Source organism: Cricetulus griseus, chromosome 8 (assembly GCF_003668045.3).
Source record: "Cricetulus griseus strain 17A/GY chromosome 8, alternate assembly CriGri-PICRH-1.0, whole genome shotgun sequence".
NCBI lineage: Eukaryota > Metazoa > Chordata > Mammalia > Rodentia > Cricetidae > Cricetulus > Cricetulus griseus.
Window position 1 is genome coordinate 20,991,230 of NC_048601.1, and position 20,608 is coordinate 21,011,837.

At 47.3% G+C, this 20,608-nt stretch overlaps 1 protein-coding gene and 1 pseudogene across 1 annotated transcript; one reads left to right on the forward strand and one right to left on the reverse strand.

Moving 5' to 3' along the window:
- Nucleotides 1-1,041: 1,041 nt before the first annotated feature.
- Nucleotides 1,042-2,100, forward strand: LOC100764724 (ribosome biogenesis regulatory protein homolog). Its single transcript, XM_027428214.2, has one exon. The coding sequence runs from the start codon at nt 1,042-1,044 to the stop codon at nt 2,083-2,085; it is 1,044 nt and encodes a 347-aa protein (XP_027284015.1). The 3' UTR covers nt 2,086-2,100.
- Nucleotides 2,101-15,702: 13,602 nt separating this feature from the next.
- LOC100750823 lies at nt 15,703-17,028 on the reverse strand (annotated as a pseudogene).
- Between the last annotated feature and the right edge of the window lie 3,580 nt (nt 17,029-20,608).

The window sequence follows — 20,608 nt, forward strand, 5'->3', positions numbered from 1 at the left end:
ATTGGGTAAGTCAGTTAACCTCTGAACTCCTGGCTTTCCTCTGTAGAATAGGAAAATGTTCTATGTTGCAGGGTAGTGACTTAATAGAGCCCAGAGAAGGGCTAAGCACCACTGGTTTCGATGTTGTTGCCATCACTGATAAGAAGTGGGGTATAAAAGGAAATCCAAGGACTAGGGATGCAGCCTAGTTAACACAATGCAAGCATGAAGCCCTGGCTTCAGTCTCCATTTAAAAACTCTTATTTACAAACTAATCACGGCAGGTGTCTCACTCACTGTTCCATTGCAGTGAAGACATGCCATGACTAAGGCAACTCTTGTACAAGAAAGCATTGATCTGAGGACTTGCTTATAGTTTTGGAGGTTTAGTTCATTTTCATCATGGAGGGCAACATGGCAGCACACATGGTGCGGGAGCAGTAGCTGACCGCTCCATCACCGCCTGCAGCAGAAAAAGAGAAACTCTGGGCTTGGCGAGGGCTTTTGAAAACTCATTTCCTCCAACAAGGCCACACTTCTTTTCTTCCTTCTTTCTGTTTGTTTGTTGTTGTTTAGTTTTGTTTTTTGAGGCAAGGTTTCTGTGTGTAACAGCCTTGAAACTCACTTTGTAGACCAGGCTGGCCTCGAACTCACTAGATCCACCTGCCTCTGCCTCCCAAGTGCTGGGATTAAAGGTGTGCGCCACCACACCCGGCTAAGGCCACACTTCTTTTTCCTTTTTCTTTTTTTGGTTTTTCGAGACAGGGTTTCTCTGTGTAGCTTTGGAGCCTATCCTGGCACTCGCTCTGGAGACCAGGCTGGCCTTGAACTCACAGAGATCCGCCTGCTTCTGCCTCCCAAGTGCTGGGATTAAAGGCGTGCGCCACCAACGCCCGGCTTGTTTGTTTGTCTTAAAACACAGTTTCTCGAACATTTATCTTCCGGATTTCGACTCAGGACATTCTCACTTGGTTGGCAGCTTTTGGATGCTGCTGTAGAGTGGAGCTGCTTTCTGCTGCTGCCGCAGAGTCAGGACACGGGACCGGGCCCGCAGCGGGAGCCATGGAGGGCCCGAACGTCGAGGAGCTGCTGGCCAAGGCAGAGCAGGAGGAGGCGGAGAAGCTGCGGCTCATCACGTTGCACAAAGAGCTGGAGCTGGAGTTCGACCTGGGCAACCTGCTGGCTTCGGACCGCAACCCCCCGACGGTGCTGCGCCAGGCTGGGCCCTCGCCGGAGGCCGAGCTGCGGGCCCTGGCGCGGGACAACACGCAGCTGCTCATCAACCAGCTGTGGCAGCTGCCGACCGAGCGCGTGGAGGAGGCGGTGGTAGCGCGCTTGCCGGAGCCCGTCACACGCCTGCCCCGCGAGAAGCCGCTGCCCCGGCCGCGGCCGCTCACCCGCTGGCAGCAGTTCGCGCGCCTAAAGGGCATCCGGCCCAAGAAGAAGACCAACCTCGTGTGGGACGAGGTGAGTGGCCAGTGGCGGCGCCGCTGGGGCTACAAGCGCGCCCGGGACGACACCAAGGAGTGGCTGATCGAGGTGCCTGGGGGCGCCGACCCCATGGAAGACCAGTTCGCCAAGCGGGTTCAGGCCAAGAAGGAACGCGTGGCTAAGAACGAGCTGAACCGGCTACGGAACCTGGCCCGAGCGCACAAGGTCCAGATGCCCAGCTCGGCCGGCCTGCACCCTACGGGACACCAGAGTAAGGAGGAGCTGGGCCGCGCCATGCACGTAGCCAAGGTCTCCACCGCTTCGGCGGGGCGCTTCCAGGAGAGCCTGCCCAAGGAGAAGGCACCCCGGGGCACCGGCAAGAAGAGGAAATTTCAGCCCCTCTTTGGGGACTTTGCAGCGGAGAAAAAGAACCAGTTGGAGCTACTTCGAGTAATGAACAGTAAGAAGCCTCAGCTGGACGTGACGAGGGCCACCAACATGCAGATGAGGGAGGAGGACCAAGAAGCTGCTGCCAAGAGGAGGAAAATGGGCCAGAAGGGCAAGAGAAAAGGCGGACCCCCGGGCCAGGGAAAGAAGAGGAAAGGCAGCTTTGGAGGCCAGAAGCATTCCAGGCCTCCTGCTTTACGTGGCAAGAAGAAAGGAGTGCCAAGGTGAGAAGAGGAGGAAGTAGTTTTCTTCCCACTGGACTGTCTGTACTAAGGGTTAAGTTGTGCACAGTGCAGGCCACTGCCCCCGTTGAACTTGAGATTGAAGGGACAGGTTTGTCTCCCTTCAGGACAGTCAGTACTGGACTACGAATTAATTCTTGACTTTGGATCAGATTTCTGGATATAGTGATTGGTTTCAGTATGTTTGCATTGTTTTGTAACAAAGCTTGTAAATTTATCAAAGCAGGGAGAATGGAGAAAACCAAGTCTACCTGTGTTTTACAAGTGTTGTAAACATTACTTTAATAAAAAGTGTGCCAGTAAAAAGTTTCTCTGTGTAGCCCTGGCTGTCTCTTATCAAACCATTACTGCAGGAATGGAGAGATGGCCCAGTTGTTAAAAGCAAATCCTGCTTTTGCAGAGGACCTGAGTTCTGTCTCAGCTCACAATCACCTGTAGTTCTGGCTCCAGGGGATACAAATGGCTCTGCTGGCCTCTGAGGACACATACACTCATGTGCCCTCACACATACTCACACAACTTAAAATATTTAAATTTTTTAAGCTTTTATTTTGGGGGGGGGAGTCAAGACAGGGTTTCTTTATTGTTTTTGTTTTTTGTTTTGTTTTGTTTTGTTTTTCGACACAGGGTTTCTCTGTATTGTTTTGGAGCCTGTCCTGGAACTAGACCAGGCTGGTCTCAAACTCACAGAGATTAGCCTACCTCTGCCTCCCAAGTGCTGGGACTAAAGGCGTGCTCCACCACCGCCCGGCATTTAAATATTCTTAATGGACATGGTGCCTGGACATTACAGGCACTTGCCTGTAATCCTAGAACTTTGAAGGTGCAAACAAGATACAAAGTTTAAGGTCATCCTTGGCTACATAGCAAGTTCTAGGTGAGCCTGGGCTCCTTAAGAACCCAGGGTAGAAAGTGTGGGGGTAGAAGGAGGAGGTGGAGAAGAGGAGAGGAGGGAAGGGGACAAACAGGAGGGGAAGAGAGGGGGAACCAGGAATCTAGCATGAGGCTGGACTTAGCAGGTTGGAGGTGAATTATAATTGTGCTATGACTTCAAAAACAGGTTACAATGGGCTTATGAGCAGAGAGCTAGCAGCCGGCTCAGGGAGAAGAGATGAAACGATTAAAAGTCAGCCTCAGAGCAAGTACTAAGAACCACCTTGAAGTGATGCTCTTCCAGCTCCTGTGGACATTTCCTATGGATTATTTTTGCTTTCTTTTGTGTGTGTGTGTCACATTTGTGCTCGTATGCACAATCTTGTGGATTTGTCCCCCTGAGTGTAGTCACCAAAGGTCAACATTGGATGTCTCCTCATCATTCTCCACCTTATTCTTTGAGACAAGGTCTCTCACTAAATCTAGAGCTCATCAGTAATGGCTAGACTGACCAGCCAATGCGAACCAGGTCCCAGCTGCTTATAATTGGTCAGTTCTGGGATTGGATATGTGGTAACACATGTTGCCACACCCAGAGTTTTTTGTTTTGTTTTGTTTTGTTTTGTTTTTGTGGTGATGGGGACCTGAACTCCAGTCTTCAACTTAAACAGCAAGTGCTTTGATCTCCCTGTATAGACCAGCTGGTCTCAGATTTGAGGTGATTCTCCCACCACCTCTGCCTCCAGAGTACTAAGACTACAGACACATTGCCCAACTCTTTGTTTGTTTGTTTGTTTGTTTGTTTGTTTTTCGAGACAGGATTTCTCTGTGTAGCTTTGGAGCCTATTCTAGCACTCTCTCTGGAAACCAGGCTGGCCTCGAACTCACAGAGATCCACCTACCTCTGCCTCCCGAGTGCTGGGATTAAAGGCGTGCGCGATCATTGCCCCACTCACATTGCCCAACTCTTAGTTTGATCCTGGAAACATATTTTTCTCTTCAGCACCATATCTTATCTAGTCTTAGAGAGTTCAGGGTTCATAATAAAATTCTTCCAGTGGATTCTGGGGGACGTAGCCTAGCATGTATCTCCATCCTAGGGGGATGAAGCATGTGCAAAGCCCTAGAAAATCATCAAACCTGTCCTTTCTTCCAAAACATATCTTTCCAGTGAGCTGACCTTTGCATCTATGACCTCCTCACCTGCTCTCATAGCCTGTGGCATTTAAACACCTTATGATCCAGTCACACAAATACACCACACACACACACACTATCTACCTACACATAAATGAAATGAAACAACTATATAATACTTACCCTTGCTACATGTATTACACTATGTTCTGTTTAGAGATGCTGATTGCAACCCACTGGTATAACTGAATGCGTCACCATTGGGCCTTGTCTCTCAATTTGGAAACCATTGTCCTGACTTTGCATTATTTTACCCTGGATTTGGTTATTTTGGTGGTGTGTATAAAAATGGCCCCCTGCCTGGTGTTGGTTGTGCACACCTTTAATCTCAGCACTCAGGAGGCAGAGGCAGAGGCAGGCAGGAATTCTCTGTGAGTTCCAGGCCAGCCTGGTTTACAGAGCGAGTTCCAGGACAGCCTCCAAAGCCACAGAGAAACCCTGTCTAGAAAAACAAAAAAAACAAACAAAACAAAACAAAAAAATGGCCCCCATAGGCTCATAGGGAGTGGCACTATTAGGAGATGTGGCTTGTTGGAGTGGGTGTGGCTTTGTTGGAAGAAGTGTGTCTTTGGGGGGTGGGCTCTGAGGTCTCAGAAGCTCAAGCCAGGTCTAGTGGCATTCACTTCCTGCTGCCTGCAGGATGTAGAACCCTCAGCTCCTTCTCCAGCACTGTTTCTGCCTGTGTGCCACCATGCTGCCCACCATGACGACAATAGACTAAACCTCTGAACTGTAAGCCAGCCCCAATCAAATGTTTTCCTTTATAGGAGTTGCTGTGGTCATGGTGTCTCTTCACAGCAGTAAAACCCTAAGACAGATATCAAAACGTGAGGTGGAACTGGCAATGAAGAGCGAAATAAATCAGCCAGCAAGGTAGGACAAAGAGCTCCGAGTGTCACAGTCTCTGATCTCTCTTCATCATTCAAACTCATTCCCTCATCTGCCTGTCTCCACTCAACCCAAATCCCCTGTTCGTTGGCCTCACCACACTCGGCCTAACTCTTGCCTCCTCATAGTAAGACCCCATCTCAAAACAGGGCTTGGGAGGAAGCTGACCAAAGCTAAGAGGCAGAGCATGTCTGCCTAGCATGTTCAAGGCTGCATCCCTTGCACTGAGAATGCCAGAAAAGGAAGGAAGGAAGGAAGAAAAGAGAGAGGAGACAGGAAGGGAAGTGGGAGAGAAGCTTTGCAAAATGCCTATCACAGAAAAGCCAGACATTGCCTAGTGTGGTGGTGCACACCTTTAATCCCAGCACTTGAGAGGCAGAGGCAGGCAGATCTCTGTGAGTTGGAGGCCAGCCTGGTCTACAGAGTGAGTTCCATGACAGTTACACCAAGAAACTCTGTCTTGAAAAAGAAAAGCCAGCCATGTGATGTATGCCTGTAACACCAGCCCTGGAGAGGCTGAGACAAGAGGTCCGAACATGAGTTGGAAGCCAGCCTAGACTACATAGCAAGACTCTGTCTTGAAAACCAAACAAAGGGCTGGAGAGATGGCTCAGAGGTTAAGAGCATCAACTGTTCTTCCAGAGGTCCTGAGTTCAATTCCCAGCAACCACATGGTGGCTCACAACCATCCGTTATGAGATCTGGTGCCCTCTTCTGGTGTGCAGATATACATGGAAGCAGAATGCTGTATACATAATAAATAAATAAAATCTTTAAAAAAAAAGAAAGAAAGAAAGAAAGAAAGAAAGAAAGAAAGAAAGAAAGAAAGAAAACCAAACAAAAACAAATTATAGGGGCTGGTATGATGGCTCAGTGGGTAAAGGCACAGACACTGGCTGTGCAAGTGTCACCTGAGCTCAAGCTCCCAAATCCACAGAAAGGTGAAGGAGAGAACTAACTCTACAAAATTGTTCTCTGACCTCCACACACATACATGAGTGTGTACACCACCACACCCAGCAACACACACACACACACATCATATACACAATTCTAATTAAAAATAAAGGAATGAATGCACTAAATAAAAGAATGCACTGTCCCCAAACATATGATAATAAATGTAAAGATCTTACATTGGCTTTATTTGAGATTTTAGAACCAGACCACACTTCCTCCTGTCAAACAAAATGATTTGTTTGGAGAACCTGAGTAACGGGAAAGAATGAGAAAAGGACCATGGCAAAGTGACTTTTCTTGCCTGGCACGACAGGGAGACAGGGAGACAGGAAATAACTGGTTAAGATCAGGTTGCCTCAGGTGAGTTTTTTGTAAGGAGGAAAGCAAGGGACTTCATTACCATGAGGCTCCAGAGCGTTGGCTCTTACCTGCCTTGGTTTCTTGGGAGGTCAGATTACAACTGAGTTTCTGTAGGTCACTGTGCAGCTTTGTTAAGAGGAATCTGTTTTTCTTGTAGGCTGGGGCACTGGGGCCTATACCAGGAGCTCAGTCTGTGACAATACCAGCCACCTGCAGCCAGTAGCCACCCATGAGGGGAGGGGGAGTCACACTGCACACCTACCTCTCAAGAACCAGAAGGCTCCTCAGCAGCACAAAAGACAAGACTATAAGAGGCCATCTATCCCGGCAGAAGAAGGACTGTGATTTCCCAGTGGCCATCAGCGACATTAAGTACAACCTCCAGACCAGGCCCTCCTGCCCATGGATGAACCACAGAGGTAGATTTATCATTCTGGAGACCAGGCTGGCCTCGAACTCACAGAGATCTGCCTGCCTCTGCCTCCCGAGTGCTGGGATTAAAGGCGTGTGCCACCAACGCCTGGCTAGATGTATCATTATGTTGTTTGAAGTCAAGCCTGGTGTCTGCAGCCCAAGTGACTGGACACCTGTCCCCACAAGTGACTGGACACCTGTCCCCACAAGTGACTGGACACCTGTCCCCACAAAATCAAATCTCTACCATAGGCTAAACAAATGAAGGTGACCTCCTCACCTGGCCAGGACTGGGAAGGCCAGTGTTCAAGGTGGCCTCAGATGTCACCTCTTCCCAGCTCCTTTGGGAGGACTCTGGCACCCAGGAAAGAGTTTGATGTCTGTAATAGTGCACCTGCTGTGAGCCCAGAAAGAGACTAGGAGCCAGGACAGAGACTCAGGACAAGAGAGGATGGGGTTTCACCGACAAAGAAAATGGAGGGATTTGATTTTCATCGGAGCAGCTTCAGACAGTGATGAGAGTCCTCTGAAAAAGGAGGAACAGGGACAAAAGAGATGGTCACCCAGCAGCCAGGAGCCAGGGCTGTGGACACACCAGGCAGTACTCATATATATATCATAAGCCCTGTGATCTAGCACCCACTTTCAAGTTATGGTCACAGCAATGTAAGCTCTTTCTGTCCTTCAAGATCATTGGAAAGTTAGACACACACACACACACACACACACACACACACACACACACCACTTGTGCCTCTGGGTGAGGTCGTGAGGGGGTGGATTTTGAAATAAAGAAAGAAGGCGGCTAGGTTGGCAAATAGAAATGATGAAACTGTTAAGATGGTTGCCTAGACAAAAGTAGAAGTCCAGGGCCAGAATGGCTGGGGAAACGTAGCCCGACACACACTCTGTGTGTCTGAAATCTGGGGGAAACGTCTAGACTTTCCACAAAGTGCGGTCAAAGATATGACACAATCTTACTGAGGTATTGAGGAGTGGGGACCCCAGGCTAGTGCCTGCTGGGAGGTTCATTTTGTTTCATTTGTAATTGGCATGGTGCCGATTGAACCCAGAGCCTTGTACATGCTAGGAAATGCTCTACCGCTGGAGTACATTGCTAGCCTTTGGTTAGGTTCCCCCACCTGCCGAGACAGAATCTCCCAAAAAAAAAAAAAAAAAAAAAAAAGAAAGAAAGAAAGAAAGAAAGAAAGAAGGAAGGAAGGAACATAAGGCACACAGTTTCTCTAATTGCCCTTCCACTGGTTGGGGCACACTGGTTCATGGGTACACCACTGCACACCACGGCAAGTTGAAATATCTCCACCTTTACACTCAGAGAAACAAGCTCTTGGTGTGTCCACATGCTTCCGATGGCAAACTATGTGACAAGTCTAATGGACGAAAGTGACTAAAACACAGAGGTGCCCTAAGAGAGCCTACTCCTCAGATAAGGGGCAGAGGTCACTGGTGGCCAGGGTAGGAACCCAGACCCTCCTGCCCACCCAAAGCACTAGAGGACACAGACACACAGTCAGCAGGGGTTCTCCATCCCCATGAATTCCTTTGGCTTTGTAGAACCAAATCCCCGCCTATCTCCTCAGACAGCTCTCATTAAAATATCACTTCAGACTCCATTTCGTTGTTGTTATTGTTTCAGATATCATACTGTAACTCAGACTGGTCTAGAACTCACTGTGTAGCCAATCGGTCCTCAAACTCAAGGCAATCCTCCTGCCTCTGCCTCCTGAGTGGTAGGAAACTGGAAATGCTTTTTATCTACATCAGGAAGTAGGGACTTGCTGTCAGCTGAGAATGATCAAGGGGACAGAGGTCAGGGACATCATTTAGGTTGTGACTGCCTAGGGCCTGAGGACTTACAAAAGAGAGCTCCTCAACGTGCCCATAGTCCCTCCTTTCAACACCTCCAGAAAATATTCTTATCATCCCTCATTGTGATGCAGGAACTAAAACAAGAACAGGCCTTGGAGCTTCTTAGTGAGAACTCAGCCTTAGAACTGCCCTTTCAACTGGATCTGAGATGTCCCCCAAGGGCCTATGGATTACAGGCCTGGTCTCCAACACCTGGAGCTAAGATGGGCTCTTTAGGAGGCAGAACCCAACAGGAGGAAGTTAGGTCATTAGGGATAGACTCTTGAAGAGGATGTTGGGACCACAACCAATGTCCTCTTCTTCCTCTCTCTTTGCTTTTTTTTTTTTTTTTTTTTTTTTTTTTGGTTTTTGAGACAAGGTTTCTCTGTGTAGCTTTGGAGCCTATCCTGGCACTCGCTCTGGAGACCAAGCTGGCCTTGAATTCACAGAGATCCGCCTGCCTCTGCCTCCCGAGGGCTGGGATTAAAGGCGTGTACCACCAACGCGGGCTTCTCTTTACTTCTTAACTATCACAAGGTGAACACCCCCACTACGATGCACCACTACAGACCCAATACGTCAGAACCAGGACCCGAGAAGAAACCTACAAAAACATCTGCCAAATTAAATGTGTCCTCCTTTAAGCTGTTCATTCCAGGTATTTTGTCACAACATGGAAAGCTGACTAACAAAGGCAGCCGCGGTGAGATACATAAGCACACATGAATAGGAATGATAAATAGGAATGCTAAACCTCCCAAAGGGTCCTGGCCTCTGCTGCCCCTCCGGCCCCCTCCCAGGAAGGAGCAAAGGAATGTGGAGGAGAAGGACAACTAATCCTCCATAACTACAAAGGGGGGGGGGAGGCCACAGAACAGTGAGAATAGAGTGCTAAGATTTGTGTGCAAAATGGGAAGAATGGGACAGTGTGAACATGATTGTGTTTGCTTAGATGGAAGGATGCTTCCAAAATCTGTAAAGACGGTTGCCTCTAGGGAGACAGCCTGCCAGAAGGGACGGAAGGAGGCGTTCCAGCGTGTTCCCTTCTGGGCCTTTTGGAAACAGCTAAAGAAGGAAATGTGGAGGGTTGGCACATAGCTCAGTGTCGGGCATTTGCCTAGAGGGCCCTGGGTTCTGTCCTTAGCATTAGAGAAAGAAAAAAAAAAAAGAGTAAATACAAAATGCACACAAGTTGCTTGATGCTACAAGCAACAAACTCCTTAAGACATCCCACAATGGAGGTCTAAAAGGAGTAAATTCGTGTGTGTGTGTGTGTGTGTGTGTGTGTGTATTTGTATTATTGGTAATCAAACCCAGATCTCATGCATGCCAGACAAGTGTTCCCTCACTGAACTACACCATAAGGGGACTTTTTTCAAGGGAATCACAGAATAAAGACTTGGGGGCTCAGGGTAAGGATCGCAGAATTCCTTGGAGACAGTCGCCCTTCTAGTAGGTGGCCTTTGTGTTCCTTTTTTGTAATGTTCCTGCCCTTTGCCAAGAGGCCTAGCTCGAGATTACTCTCCTGTCTGGTCACATCTCTGGCCACCAAAGCTGTATCATGGTTCTGTCAGCCTGTGGTGAGATTGCCTTTGGGCTAGTATCCAATCCCGTAAAAGCAACCAGATATGGGGTCAGGACAGGAAGAAGCAGGCCTTAGAGACAGTTGCCAAGGGCCTGCAAAGCTTCTCTCAAAAGGGACTAGAGGCAGAGTAGTCACATGGCACACAAACCCCAGTACACCAGGGACTCAGGAGCCTGTGTTTACCTTCCCAGGCCTCACCTAACCTGGAACACTGCCTCTCCTAAGTGTGTTCTTGTATACAGAGGCCAGGATACAATGGACTGTGATCTTTGTTCCAAAGAAGAAGGTCCACAGTCAGAAACCCTTAGCTGCAAAGGCCCGTGTCCTTCTCCTGATCTCTGCTCTGGTCCTTTGCCAGAACTCTAGCAGCCGTGAAAATTTTGGCAGTTTGGGGTGATCTATACACACACACACACACACACAAACACACACACACACACAGAGAAGAGAGAGAGAGAGAGAGAGAGAGAGAGAGAGAGAGAGAGAGAGAAATCACAGTAAGCACATGGGTTCCCAAATCAAAAGTCCTGGATTTTCTACCCATGCCACTCATTAGCCTATGACTTTAGGCAAGACATTGAACTTCATAGAAACTCAGTATCTTTATTGACGAGGGAAACATGATACCTAATTCTTCAAACTACTCAGAGGATTTTTTTTAAATATGCATGACAATAGGGCAGGTCAAGACAGTGCAAAGGCTCCTCCATCTTATATTCTTTCTGGGGCCATTTTAGGTTAAGCTAGAATTTGATCTCCTTGATGTAAAGTTCAGGGGAAAACTACACGACTCTATTCTGAGAACTGAGATCAAGATGCCCCAGCTAACCAACTTAGCTTCTGTTAAACTCCTTGCTTGCACAAAACCTCCCTGTCCAGCTGCTGAGCCTGACTGACACCAGGATGTGGTTATTGTCTTTTAAATCTGCTTACTCTAAACACTTGCGCTTGTGTCCGGAATACCTGAGAATAGCCCCGGCCAGCTGGAATATGGACTTGTGTAAACTGTGTCTGAGCGCTCATCTCTGGTGAGCTCCCATAACACTAAAGCCAGCCCACTAGTTGCAAATAGTCGGGCTCTGATCCATGGCTCCCATGCATGCTATGCAAATGTTTGCGACAAAGCCACATCCCTCCTCAGTTCCCTTTTCTGACAGTCACACACTGATCGCTATCCCCACCTATTACTTCAGACTCTTTGGTCATAAGTCACAGTACACCCTCTTCTGACTGGCCAGTGTGAGAACTGAAATGCTCAGGCTTTATTTTTGTAAAGTGTGAGTGTGTCGTGTATATGGGTGTGTATATGTGCACATGCATGTGTGTGTGTGTGTGTGTGTGTGTGTGTGTGTATGTGTTGCTGTGTGTGGGTGTGTGAGTGTGCAGGTATGGGCACACATGGGTGAGAATGCATGCAGAGGCCAGAAGACAACCTTGGGTGTCATCCTCAGAAATGCTACTCACTTCCTCTAAGGAAACATCTCTCCTGGCTGGAGAAATGGCTCAGTGGTTAAGGGCACGGGCTTCTCTTTCAGAAGACCCGGGTTCAATTCCCAGCACCCACATGGCAGCTCCCAGCTGTCTATAACTCCTGTTCCAGGGGATCTGATACCCTCACACAGACATATATGCAGGTGAAACATCAATGTAAATAAAATACAAATAAATAAAAAAGAAAAGAAAACATCTCTCATTGGCTGGCCATGGAAGCCTAGGATTCCTCTTGTCCCTGCTTCCTCCAGTGAGGTGTGGCTGGCCTTGGATTATTATCAGCTCTGATGGCCTCAGTGTCAGGTATATTTTGAGATGCATTTTTTCCCCGCCTTTACGTCACTAGATACCTCGTAAGCACCGTAAGCACTGTAAGCACCAAGTGTCTCTCGGTCAGGTCACATGATGGGCATGGAAAAACATTAGTGAACAGGACAGACCAGCTCCTTGTCCTTCCGCCTGATAAAGGAGGAGGAAGACAAACCGGATTAATACTAACAATGCGGGCTTGGGTGTGGCTCAGTAGAGCACTTTCCTAGCACGTGCAAAGCCCCAGGCTTCATCCTCATTACCACAAAAAATAATAACAGTGCACCAGAACATCACATAGTATGTGAGGAGGTGATAAATCCCATGAAAAATAAACTAGAGCCAATTAAAGGTATCCAAAGTGCCCTTGTGGCAGTACAGCATCAAAGCGACTCTCGGAGGAAGGCACCAAAGCAGGAGAGGGATCCTCATTGCAGACGGCAGAAGAGGACGTTCCTGGCATAGAAAGCATAGGGTACCAGTGTGTTCAGAAAACAAGATGATCATCTGGGTGGACAGGGAGAAAGACAAGAACCAGAAGAGTCAGAGCTACACCTGGTGGGTGGGTGGTGCAGCCTACATGGCCACTTGGGAGGCAGAAGCAGAAGGCCTATAAGTTCAAGGGCAGCCTGGGCAATTTTTTCTCAAAAAAAAAGTAAATATATATATATATATATATATAATATATATATATATATATTGTTTTTTCGAGACAGGGTTTCTCTGTGGCTTTGGAGGCTGTCCTGGAACTAGCTCTTGTAGACCAGGCTGGTCTGGAACTCACAAAAATCCACCTGCCTCTGCCTCCCAAGTGCTGGGACTAAAGGTGTGTGCGACCACCGCCTGGCTCTCAAAATAATTTTTAAGGGGGAGAGGCCTATGGTGATAGCTCTTCTGGTAAAGCTGGGGCCTTGCAAGCACCAAGACATGGATTCGATCCCCAGAACCCATGTAAAAAAGCCCAGATGGGATGCTTGGTTTCTCCTACTGTATGCTCATATCACTCTATAACCCTAAAATGTGTGGGGATTTCTCCCACTAGGAGGAAAGTCATTCTGGAACAGACAACAGTGGTGTACTCTGATCACTCAGTTCTAACACTGACTACCCAGAGATAACATCAAACCTCACAGGTTGAGGGTCCTCTTCAAAACTGTTCCCCTTGCACACAGGTTAGAAGGTCAAGATTAAGTCCCAGGTTGTCTCAGCACCTCTGACCCATGGACTATAAGCCAAGGTTTCCACAAACCCTCCTTGAGTTCAATCACTTTGCTTCTGTGTCCACCTGGGGCAACACTTACTGGCTTAATATAAGGGCTTCTTTTTTTTTTTTTTTTCCCCAAGTCAGAGTTTCTCTGTAGCTTTGGAACTAGCTCTTGCAGATCAGGCTGGTCCGAACTCACAGAGATCCGCCTGCCTCCTGAGTACTGGGATCAAAGGCGTGCACCACCAACACCTGACAGTATAAAGGATTCTTTTTTTTTTAATTTATTTATTAGTTCTAGTTAGGGAACAAGCTTGTTTCACAGTATAAAGGATTCTTACAAAGGATGTAGACCAGAGTCACGGGACAAGGAAAGGAAAAAATGGCCAAAGCATCTGTTATAGATGAGGATCTAAGTCTAGAGGGCAGACTTTATTTATTTATTTATTTATTTATTTATTTATTTATTTATTTATTATGTATACAGTGTTCTGCCTGCATGCCAGAAGAGAGCACCAGATATCATTATAGATGGTTGTGAGCCACAATGTGGTTGCTGGGAATTGAACTCACCAGAACCTCTGGAAAAGCAGCCAATGCTCTTAACCTCTGAGCCATATATATCTCCAGCCCCAACACAGCAACTCTTATAAAGGAAAGCATTTAATTGGGGCTGGCTTACAGTTTCAGAGATTTAGTCCATGGGATCATGGGATTTTCTCAGAGCATGCTCCCCGGGTTGAATGAAGTGCCCGTGGACTAAGGGCTGCCACTCTTCCCATTGCCGCCCTAGGTTAATCTCTGGGTCTCCCTCCGCCCTGTCTCACTTTCTTGTACCACCCTCCAGAAACTCCCAAATGCTCCCCGAGTCCCATCTTCCTGAGTGTTCAGGGAGTGTCATGCACATATGGTCACATACACAGATGGACAGGATTGTACCTTTCCATCACATCTGAGCTTATTGAATAATGACAAATTCTAACCCAGCCTCCATCTTTCTGGTGGTCGCACCCAACCTACCTTGGAACCCGCCAATAGACATTTCATTAGCATACAAAAGGGTACCATCCATTTCAGAGAGTCCTAAGAGCCAGGGAACTGAGATGAAGACCAAACATATATATTGCAAAATCATACACATTTACAAGTGAGTTAAGGTTCTCCAAAGAAACTAAGTCCTCTCTAATGATGCTACAGACTGTTAGAACCTGACTAATTAGAATGTGCCTGATCATGGCGAGAAGGAATTGAAGGTGGAGACCTAAAAACACTCAGGATGAGACATCTCTCCAAAAGACTCCAGGAGGCTTTGGCCAAACCAACAGGTTAATCCCTTGATGGATTCATGTCATGATGGTGTTGCTGCAAGAACACAATCCTCAAGAGAGTTTATTCTGGAGTGAGGTATGAGTACTCATGACCAGGGAACACAGATTCAAATTCCCCAAATCCCAAATCCCACCATGGAAAAAGCAGTTTCATGAAGGTTCTACAGGACAGAGCAAAGCAGGTCATACATCAGGATACACTGGTAGAAATAGCAGAGAGGTGTGTCACGGAAGGTAGAGACAGCTCAGCTACAGACCTCAGATGCTATCTGACAGAATTCCTAACCCCTTTGACTAATAGCAACTAGAGGCTTATTTATATATTCCAAAGGATTTTTATCTGCTAATCATGGGGTGTTAGGTTTGAAACATAAGAGGGCAAGGAATGGCTATTTAGAGAGTAAGGCAGCCCAGGATAAACTGGAACTAGTCTCTGGACCTGCAGCATTCCAAACTCATTGCATTACTGGGTCAAAGTCAGTCAGTTATCCTCTCAGACACCGCTTCTTTCCAGGAATCGCTCACAATGGCACTTTGGGGAAGTGATAGAAACTTTAGAAAAGGGGACCCAGGTGGAGGAACTAAGTCACGGGGATCCAGGGACCGGCCTTTGGAAGGTCTACCAGAGAAATACCCCAGCTCACATACCCCTGAGTGAAGCTAATCTCTCTTGCTGAAGGCTGTCTTCCTCAGCCAACCATGCTGTTTTGACCACACAGAACACACAGAGAGGGGAGGGAGGGAGGGAGGGAGGGAGGAGGGAGGGAGGGAGGGAGGGAGGGAGGGAGGGAGGGGATAGTTGACAGTTGACAATAGTTGACACACCAACCTCTGCAACCAGTGAGTTACAGGCGTCACAGTCAGGTGGCCTTCACATCTGGAGGGTTTATTTCACAGTGGACGCCTCCTGTCTTTCTGTCCACCAGGAGGTGAGCTCCTGTGCTCCACCTCACACACCATACCACCATGCTACACCTCTCTGTGCACAGACCCAGAAGCAATGAAACCCAAACAGATATTTCCCCTTTCGGTTGCTTTCTCTCCTGCATTCTATCGTGTGGTCAAAAGCCCTTTAATAGCCCACCTTTATTTTTGTTTTTTGTTTTTTGTTTTTTTTCAGCTTCGTGGTTTTATTTAAACACAAATAAAACATGCACACCAGCCATCTACTCATTTTCTTCGGTGCGAAGCTTGGCATTGGGGTTGGTGACTCTGATGGCCCCTGTGCTGCTCTTTCTACAATGGCTTTTCCGTTCTTGGAGGAAACATTGTGAGCAATCCCAGCAGATTCGTTGCATATCAGCAGCACTGCCAGCTCGTTGACATTGTGAACCAGAAACTTCCAGAAGCCGCTAGGCAGCATGTGCTTGGTTTTCTTGTTGCTCCCGTAATCAATGTTGGGCATCAGGATCTGGCCCTTGATTCTTCTCTGAACCCTGATTTCAATACCTCTGGCTTTCCACCAGTTTCGCTTAATTTTGACATATGGGTCTGACTGGTGCCGGATGAACTTCTTGGTCCTTTTTGAAGATCTTGGGTTTCACCAGAGGGCGGAGCGTAGCCATGATGCCGTAAAAGAGATGGCAGGTAGCGCCGAGGAAGAAGGAAGGGGTGGGGCGCCCAAGGGATCCCACCTTTATTTTTGTATCTCACCTGACATTCTCTGAACTCAGAATGTGCCCCCAAGTCTAGCGGACCCCTAGACTCCACCAATACGGAAAGCTACAGGTGACATCTGAAACCTATGGAAGAGATTTCTCCTCTTCGCTGTGGCTTTTCAGTTGCTGTGATTAAATAAGATAAGCAAGGCAACTCATAGAAGGAAGGTTTATTTGGCTTATAGTTCCAAAGGGAAAAGTCCATGATGACAGGGAAGCACGCAGCAAGCCTCGGGATAAGGTGTCTGGAGCCAAGCTGAAGGCTCACATGATGGACCACAAACTGGAAGTAGAGAGCACTGGGTATGAAGCAAGACGTTTGAAACCTCAAAGCTCACCCCCAGTGACAGACACACTTCCTCCAGCAAGGCCACAACCCCTAAACTTACCCAAACAGAGCCACCAACTGAAGACCAAGTATTCAAACGTCTGAGCCTCCTGCAGGGGACATTCTGGTTCAAATCCCACCCACCTACCTGACGATCCCTTCAACGTGATTAGTAAGTGTGTTGACTCATGCTGATCTCTTGCTGTGTCACTACCAAAGTTTATGTAACTTCTTCCACAACGGAGCATGTGACACAGGCTAACATGAATCCGAGTTCACAAGTCACAAGCTCGCATTTGGTCTAAGGTGAATATTTTCTGGCTTCTTTAAAGTTACTTTGTTATTTTATGTCAGCACACAATACCTCCTCCTCATTCCTTCTCCTTTTAGAAAGACCCTCTACATAGTTCTGGCTGTCCTGGAACTCACTATATAAACCAGTAGACCAGGTTAGCCCAGAACTCACAGAGATCAACCTGTCCCTGCCTCTCAAGTGCTGGGATTAAAGGCATGCACCACCACTCCAGGCCTTAAAAAAAATTCTTTTAAGTTTTTTTTTTAATTTTAAATAACAACAAAACTAAAATACCCCAGCAACAAGGGCTTATTATAAAAGACTCAATTAGAAAACCCCAAGGAGTCCCATCATATTGTATGTCAGAAACCTTTGGCTTCCTGTCAATAACTCTCAGGCTACACTTAGAAAACAGAGAGAATTTAGCTTCTAAGAGCAAGGAGGGAAGACACAGCCTCTGTTCAACATCCCCCTTGGCACCTTGGTTCCAAACACTCTGACCATTTTTTCCCTGTTCCTTCTTGTTGCCAGGTTGGCTCCAGCCTCAGGACCTTTGCCTTGAAGGTCTTCTCTGAGAGCATCGTTCCCCTTCTAAATAGCTCAGAGCTCACTCTTCAACTCTTGCAGGCTGCTCAAATGCCCCCTTCTCAATAAGGCCTGGCTACCCTCCAGAAACTCCTCTCCCCGCTCCTTCAGTTTTCTCCAATAGTCTCGCAGCATTTTGCACATTTGTTTTTATTAGTAACTTCTGCCTTTCGATAGTCTGGAACAGTGCCTGGAACATAACAGGCACTTGAGAAACATCTCTAGAGTGGTGAATAAATTTACCCAACGGCTAGGCCTGATTGAGGCTGATGCTGTGGTTCTGCCAGCTACTTTGGAGGTTTAGAAGGAGAGTCACAAGGTCAAGGGCGACCTGGGCTAAGTAAGAACAAGGCCAACCTAGGATGCTTAGCAAGGCCCTGTCTCAAAATAAAGGGGGTGAGGGGGCGCTAAGTGATTTTAAAAATTGTACAAGAGCTGTGTGAGAGCCGAAGTTACATCTTAGGTTTTAAATACTATGCCTTAGAGATCCATAAAACAAAAATGTCTCTGATCTGCAAGTCCCTTGCCCAAGGACAGATAGATAGTTCCTGAAATGCTGGAGGCTGTAGTTTATGGGAGATAACAAGCCTCATATTTTCACTGCCCTAAGCAAGTTTGTTTGACCCATATATATGGTTGTGCTTGATCACATGTGGGCAAGAGGTATGCAGGCAGGAAACACATAGGATGTTTGCTTGCACCTGATTGGATGTAGGCTGAAGATAAGTCAGGATATATACTTGCCCTTAATTGGACCTAATAGGAAATACTGAAGCCAATGTAAACCCTGATTCCGGGTCATTTTCAGGAAACTCAGAGATGGACCTGGCCAGAGTCCATCCGCCTGGCCAGTATTTAATTAAAGTTTGCTTCAAATATGGCTTTAAACTGTGGTAGTGGTCTTATTCTCTACTGGTAGAATTAACACCAGCAAGATGGTGCAGTGGGCAAAAGTAGAAGCCTGACCACCTAGTTTTCCTCTGACCCCCAGAGATGCACTGTAGTACAAATGTGCCACGGCCTGCCATACCTGTATGCGCGCGCGCGCGCGCGCACACACACACACACACACACACACACACACACACCCCTAGAGCACCTGGATACATGTGGCATATACCAGACACACACACACACACACACACACACACACCACAAATAATAACAAAATAAAAAGTAATTAACTAGTTAATTAATTAAAAAAAAGAACCTATCCAATAGATTTTCATCAAACTTATTCTGCTAAACCTTTAATCCCAGTACTCAGAAGGAAGAGGCAAGCAGATCCCTGTGAGTTCTACATAGTGAATTTCAGGATAGCCAGGCCAAGTAGAAAGACCCTGTCTCAGAAAGAAAGAAAGAAAGAAAGAAAGAAAGAAAGAAAGAAAGAAAGAAAGGAAGGTAGGTACTCTGTGCCAGGGCTATGACATGAATACCCACAATACAGACACAAGCTTCACACTGATGTAACTCCGCCAGGTGCTGTGGAATAATCCTCTTGTATACTATAAAGATTTGTCACTCAAATTGATATAATAAAATGATAATAAAACTCTGATTGATCAGTAGCCAGGCAGGAAGTTTAGGCCAAACTAAAGATGGAGGGAAGGAGAGGAGTGGAGACTGAGGAGCCGCCAGGCAGATGCAGAGGGAGATGAACATGCCATGCTAATAAAGGTATTGCCACATGGCAGAGGGTAAATAAGGGATATGGGTTAACTTAAAATATGAGAGCTAGTTAGTAATAAGCCTGAGCATTTGCAGTTAATATGAGCCTCTGTGTGAAAATTTGGAAGCGGCTCCTGGGAAAGGAAAACTCTGCCTACAGCCAGGTCTCTTATCACAAGAGACAGAGAAGGTTGAAAAATGGTCGACTATATCAACCTCCCTCCTATTTGGGGGATATAGTGGTTTATAGGGAAGGTTTTCAATCTCTTCAGGGGTTAGGTCTGCAGGTCTCTGGACAAAGAAATTCACAGATATTGGATTATAACAGGGAAGACACACACACACACACACACACACACACACACACACACACACACGGTGGGCAGTCAGCAAAAAGAGAAGAGAGGGAGGGAAAGAGGTGTTTAGTGGTGGGGGTGGGAGAGACTGGTAAAACCGTAACCATAAAACAAGACCTGGGGCTATGTGGCTCAGGCTGGTCTTGAACTCATGGTCTTCCAGCCTCCACCTCAGAAGTGCTAGAACTAGGAGCCAGCTTCACTGTGTCTGGCTGTGTTGAGACATTCTCGGTAGCAGTCATTATACAGCAGCAAACAGAAAGTAATCAAAGGCTGGGACTCTAGCTGCGACTATAGCTCAGTTGCGGTGTAGGCCTAGCACAGCTGAGGCCTGGGTTCCATCTCTATCCTGAAAACTAGGGAGAGGCTCTGGGGGAACTGGAAAGAGGAGTATGGCACACAGGGGAGGGCCGAATTGAGAGAAAGCAATGGAAACGGCAGGGGACCTTGAAGCTGGCAGAAACAGGGAGGCACTGCCACTCTGAGGCAGAGGAGGTGAGGGACCCTACAGTAAGCCAGCGGGCCAGAGGAAGGAACATCAATACCCCTTCACTTTCCTCAAGCAGGCCAATCTTGCTGGGGCTCCCACTGCCTGGTGGACACTAGAGGGCAAGGGGACTCTGTAGAAAAATTCCTATAGCCAGTGTGCAAGGGCCAACACAGTGAAGGGTGCATAGTGGGAGTAAATATACAACCCGCTCGCTTATCCCAGGGTACAATACTTGCTTCCCTGGTCAGACTGGGAAACCAAGGCACCAACAAGGAAACTTGTACTCCACACCAGACAGGACCTGAGGGGATTAGAAGAAAAGTTACAAGCCTAATCCATGGGTGGGGTGGAGGAAGGCAAGGAGCTTTTCTGACCACTTCCATGGCAACCACTGTGAGCCGCCGTCCAGGGCCAAGCCCAAGGGCTGGAATTCACTTTTTCCCTCACCCACCCAACCCTTCTCCGGCTTTCTTTTCTTCCTGCTTGGTCCCAGACAGAATAGATTCCTGTTGCATTTGTTTCCAAGTAGAGTTTTCAGTGAGAAGAATGGATGGAGGTTTGGAGGTGCTGGGAATTGAACCTGGGACCTCTGGAAGAACAGTCAGTGTTCTTAATCTTTTTTTTTTTTTTTTTTTTTTTTTTTTTTTTTTA

Excerpts from the sequence above, each read along its gene's own strand:
- LOC100764724 (XM_027428214.2), top strand. The coding sequence starts at position 1,042 with ATGGAGGGCCCGAACGTCGAGGAGCTGCTGGCCAAGGCAGAGCAGGAG.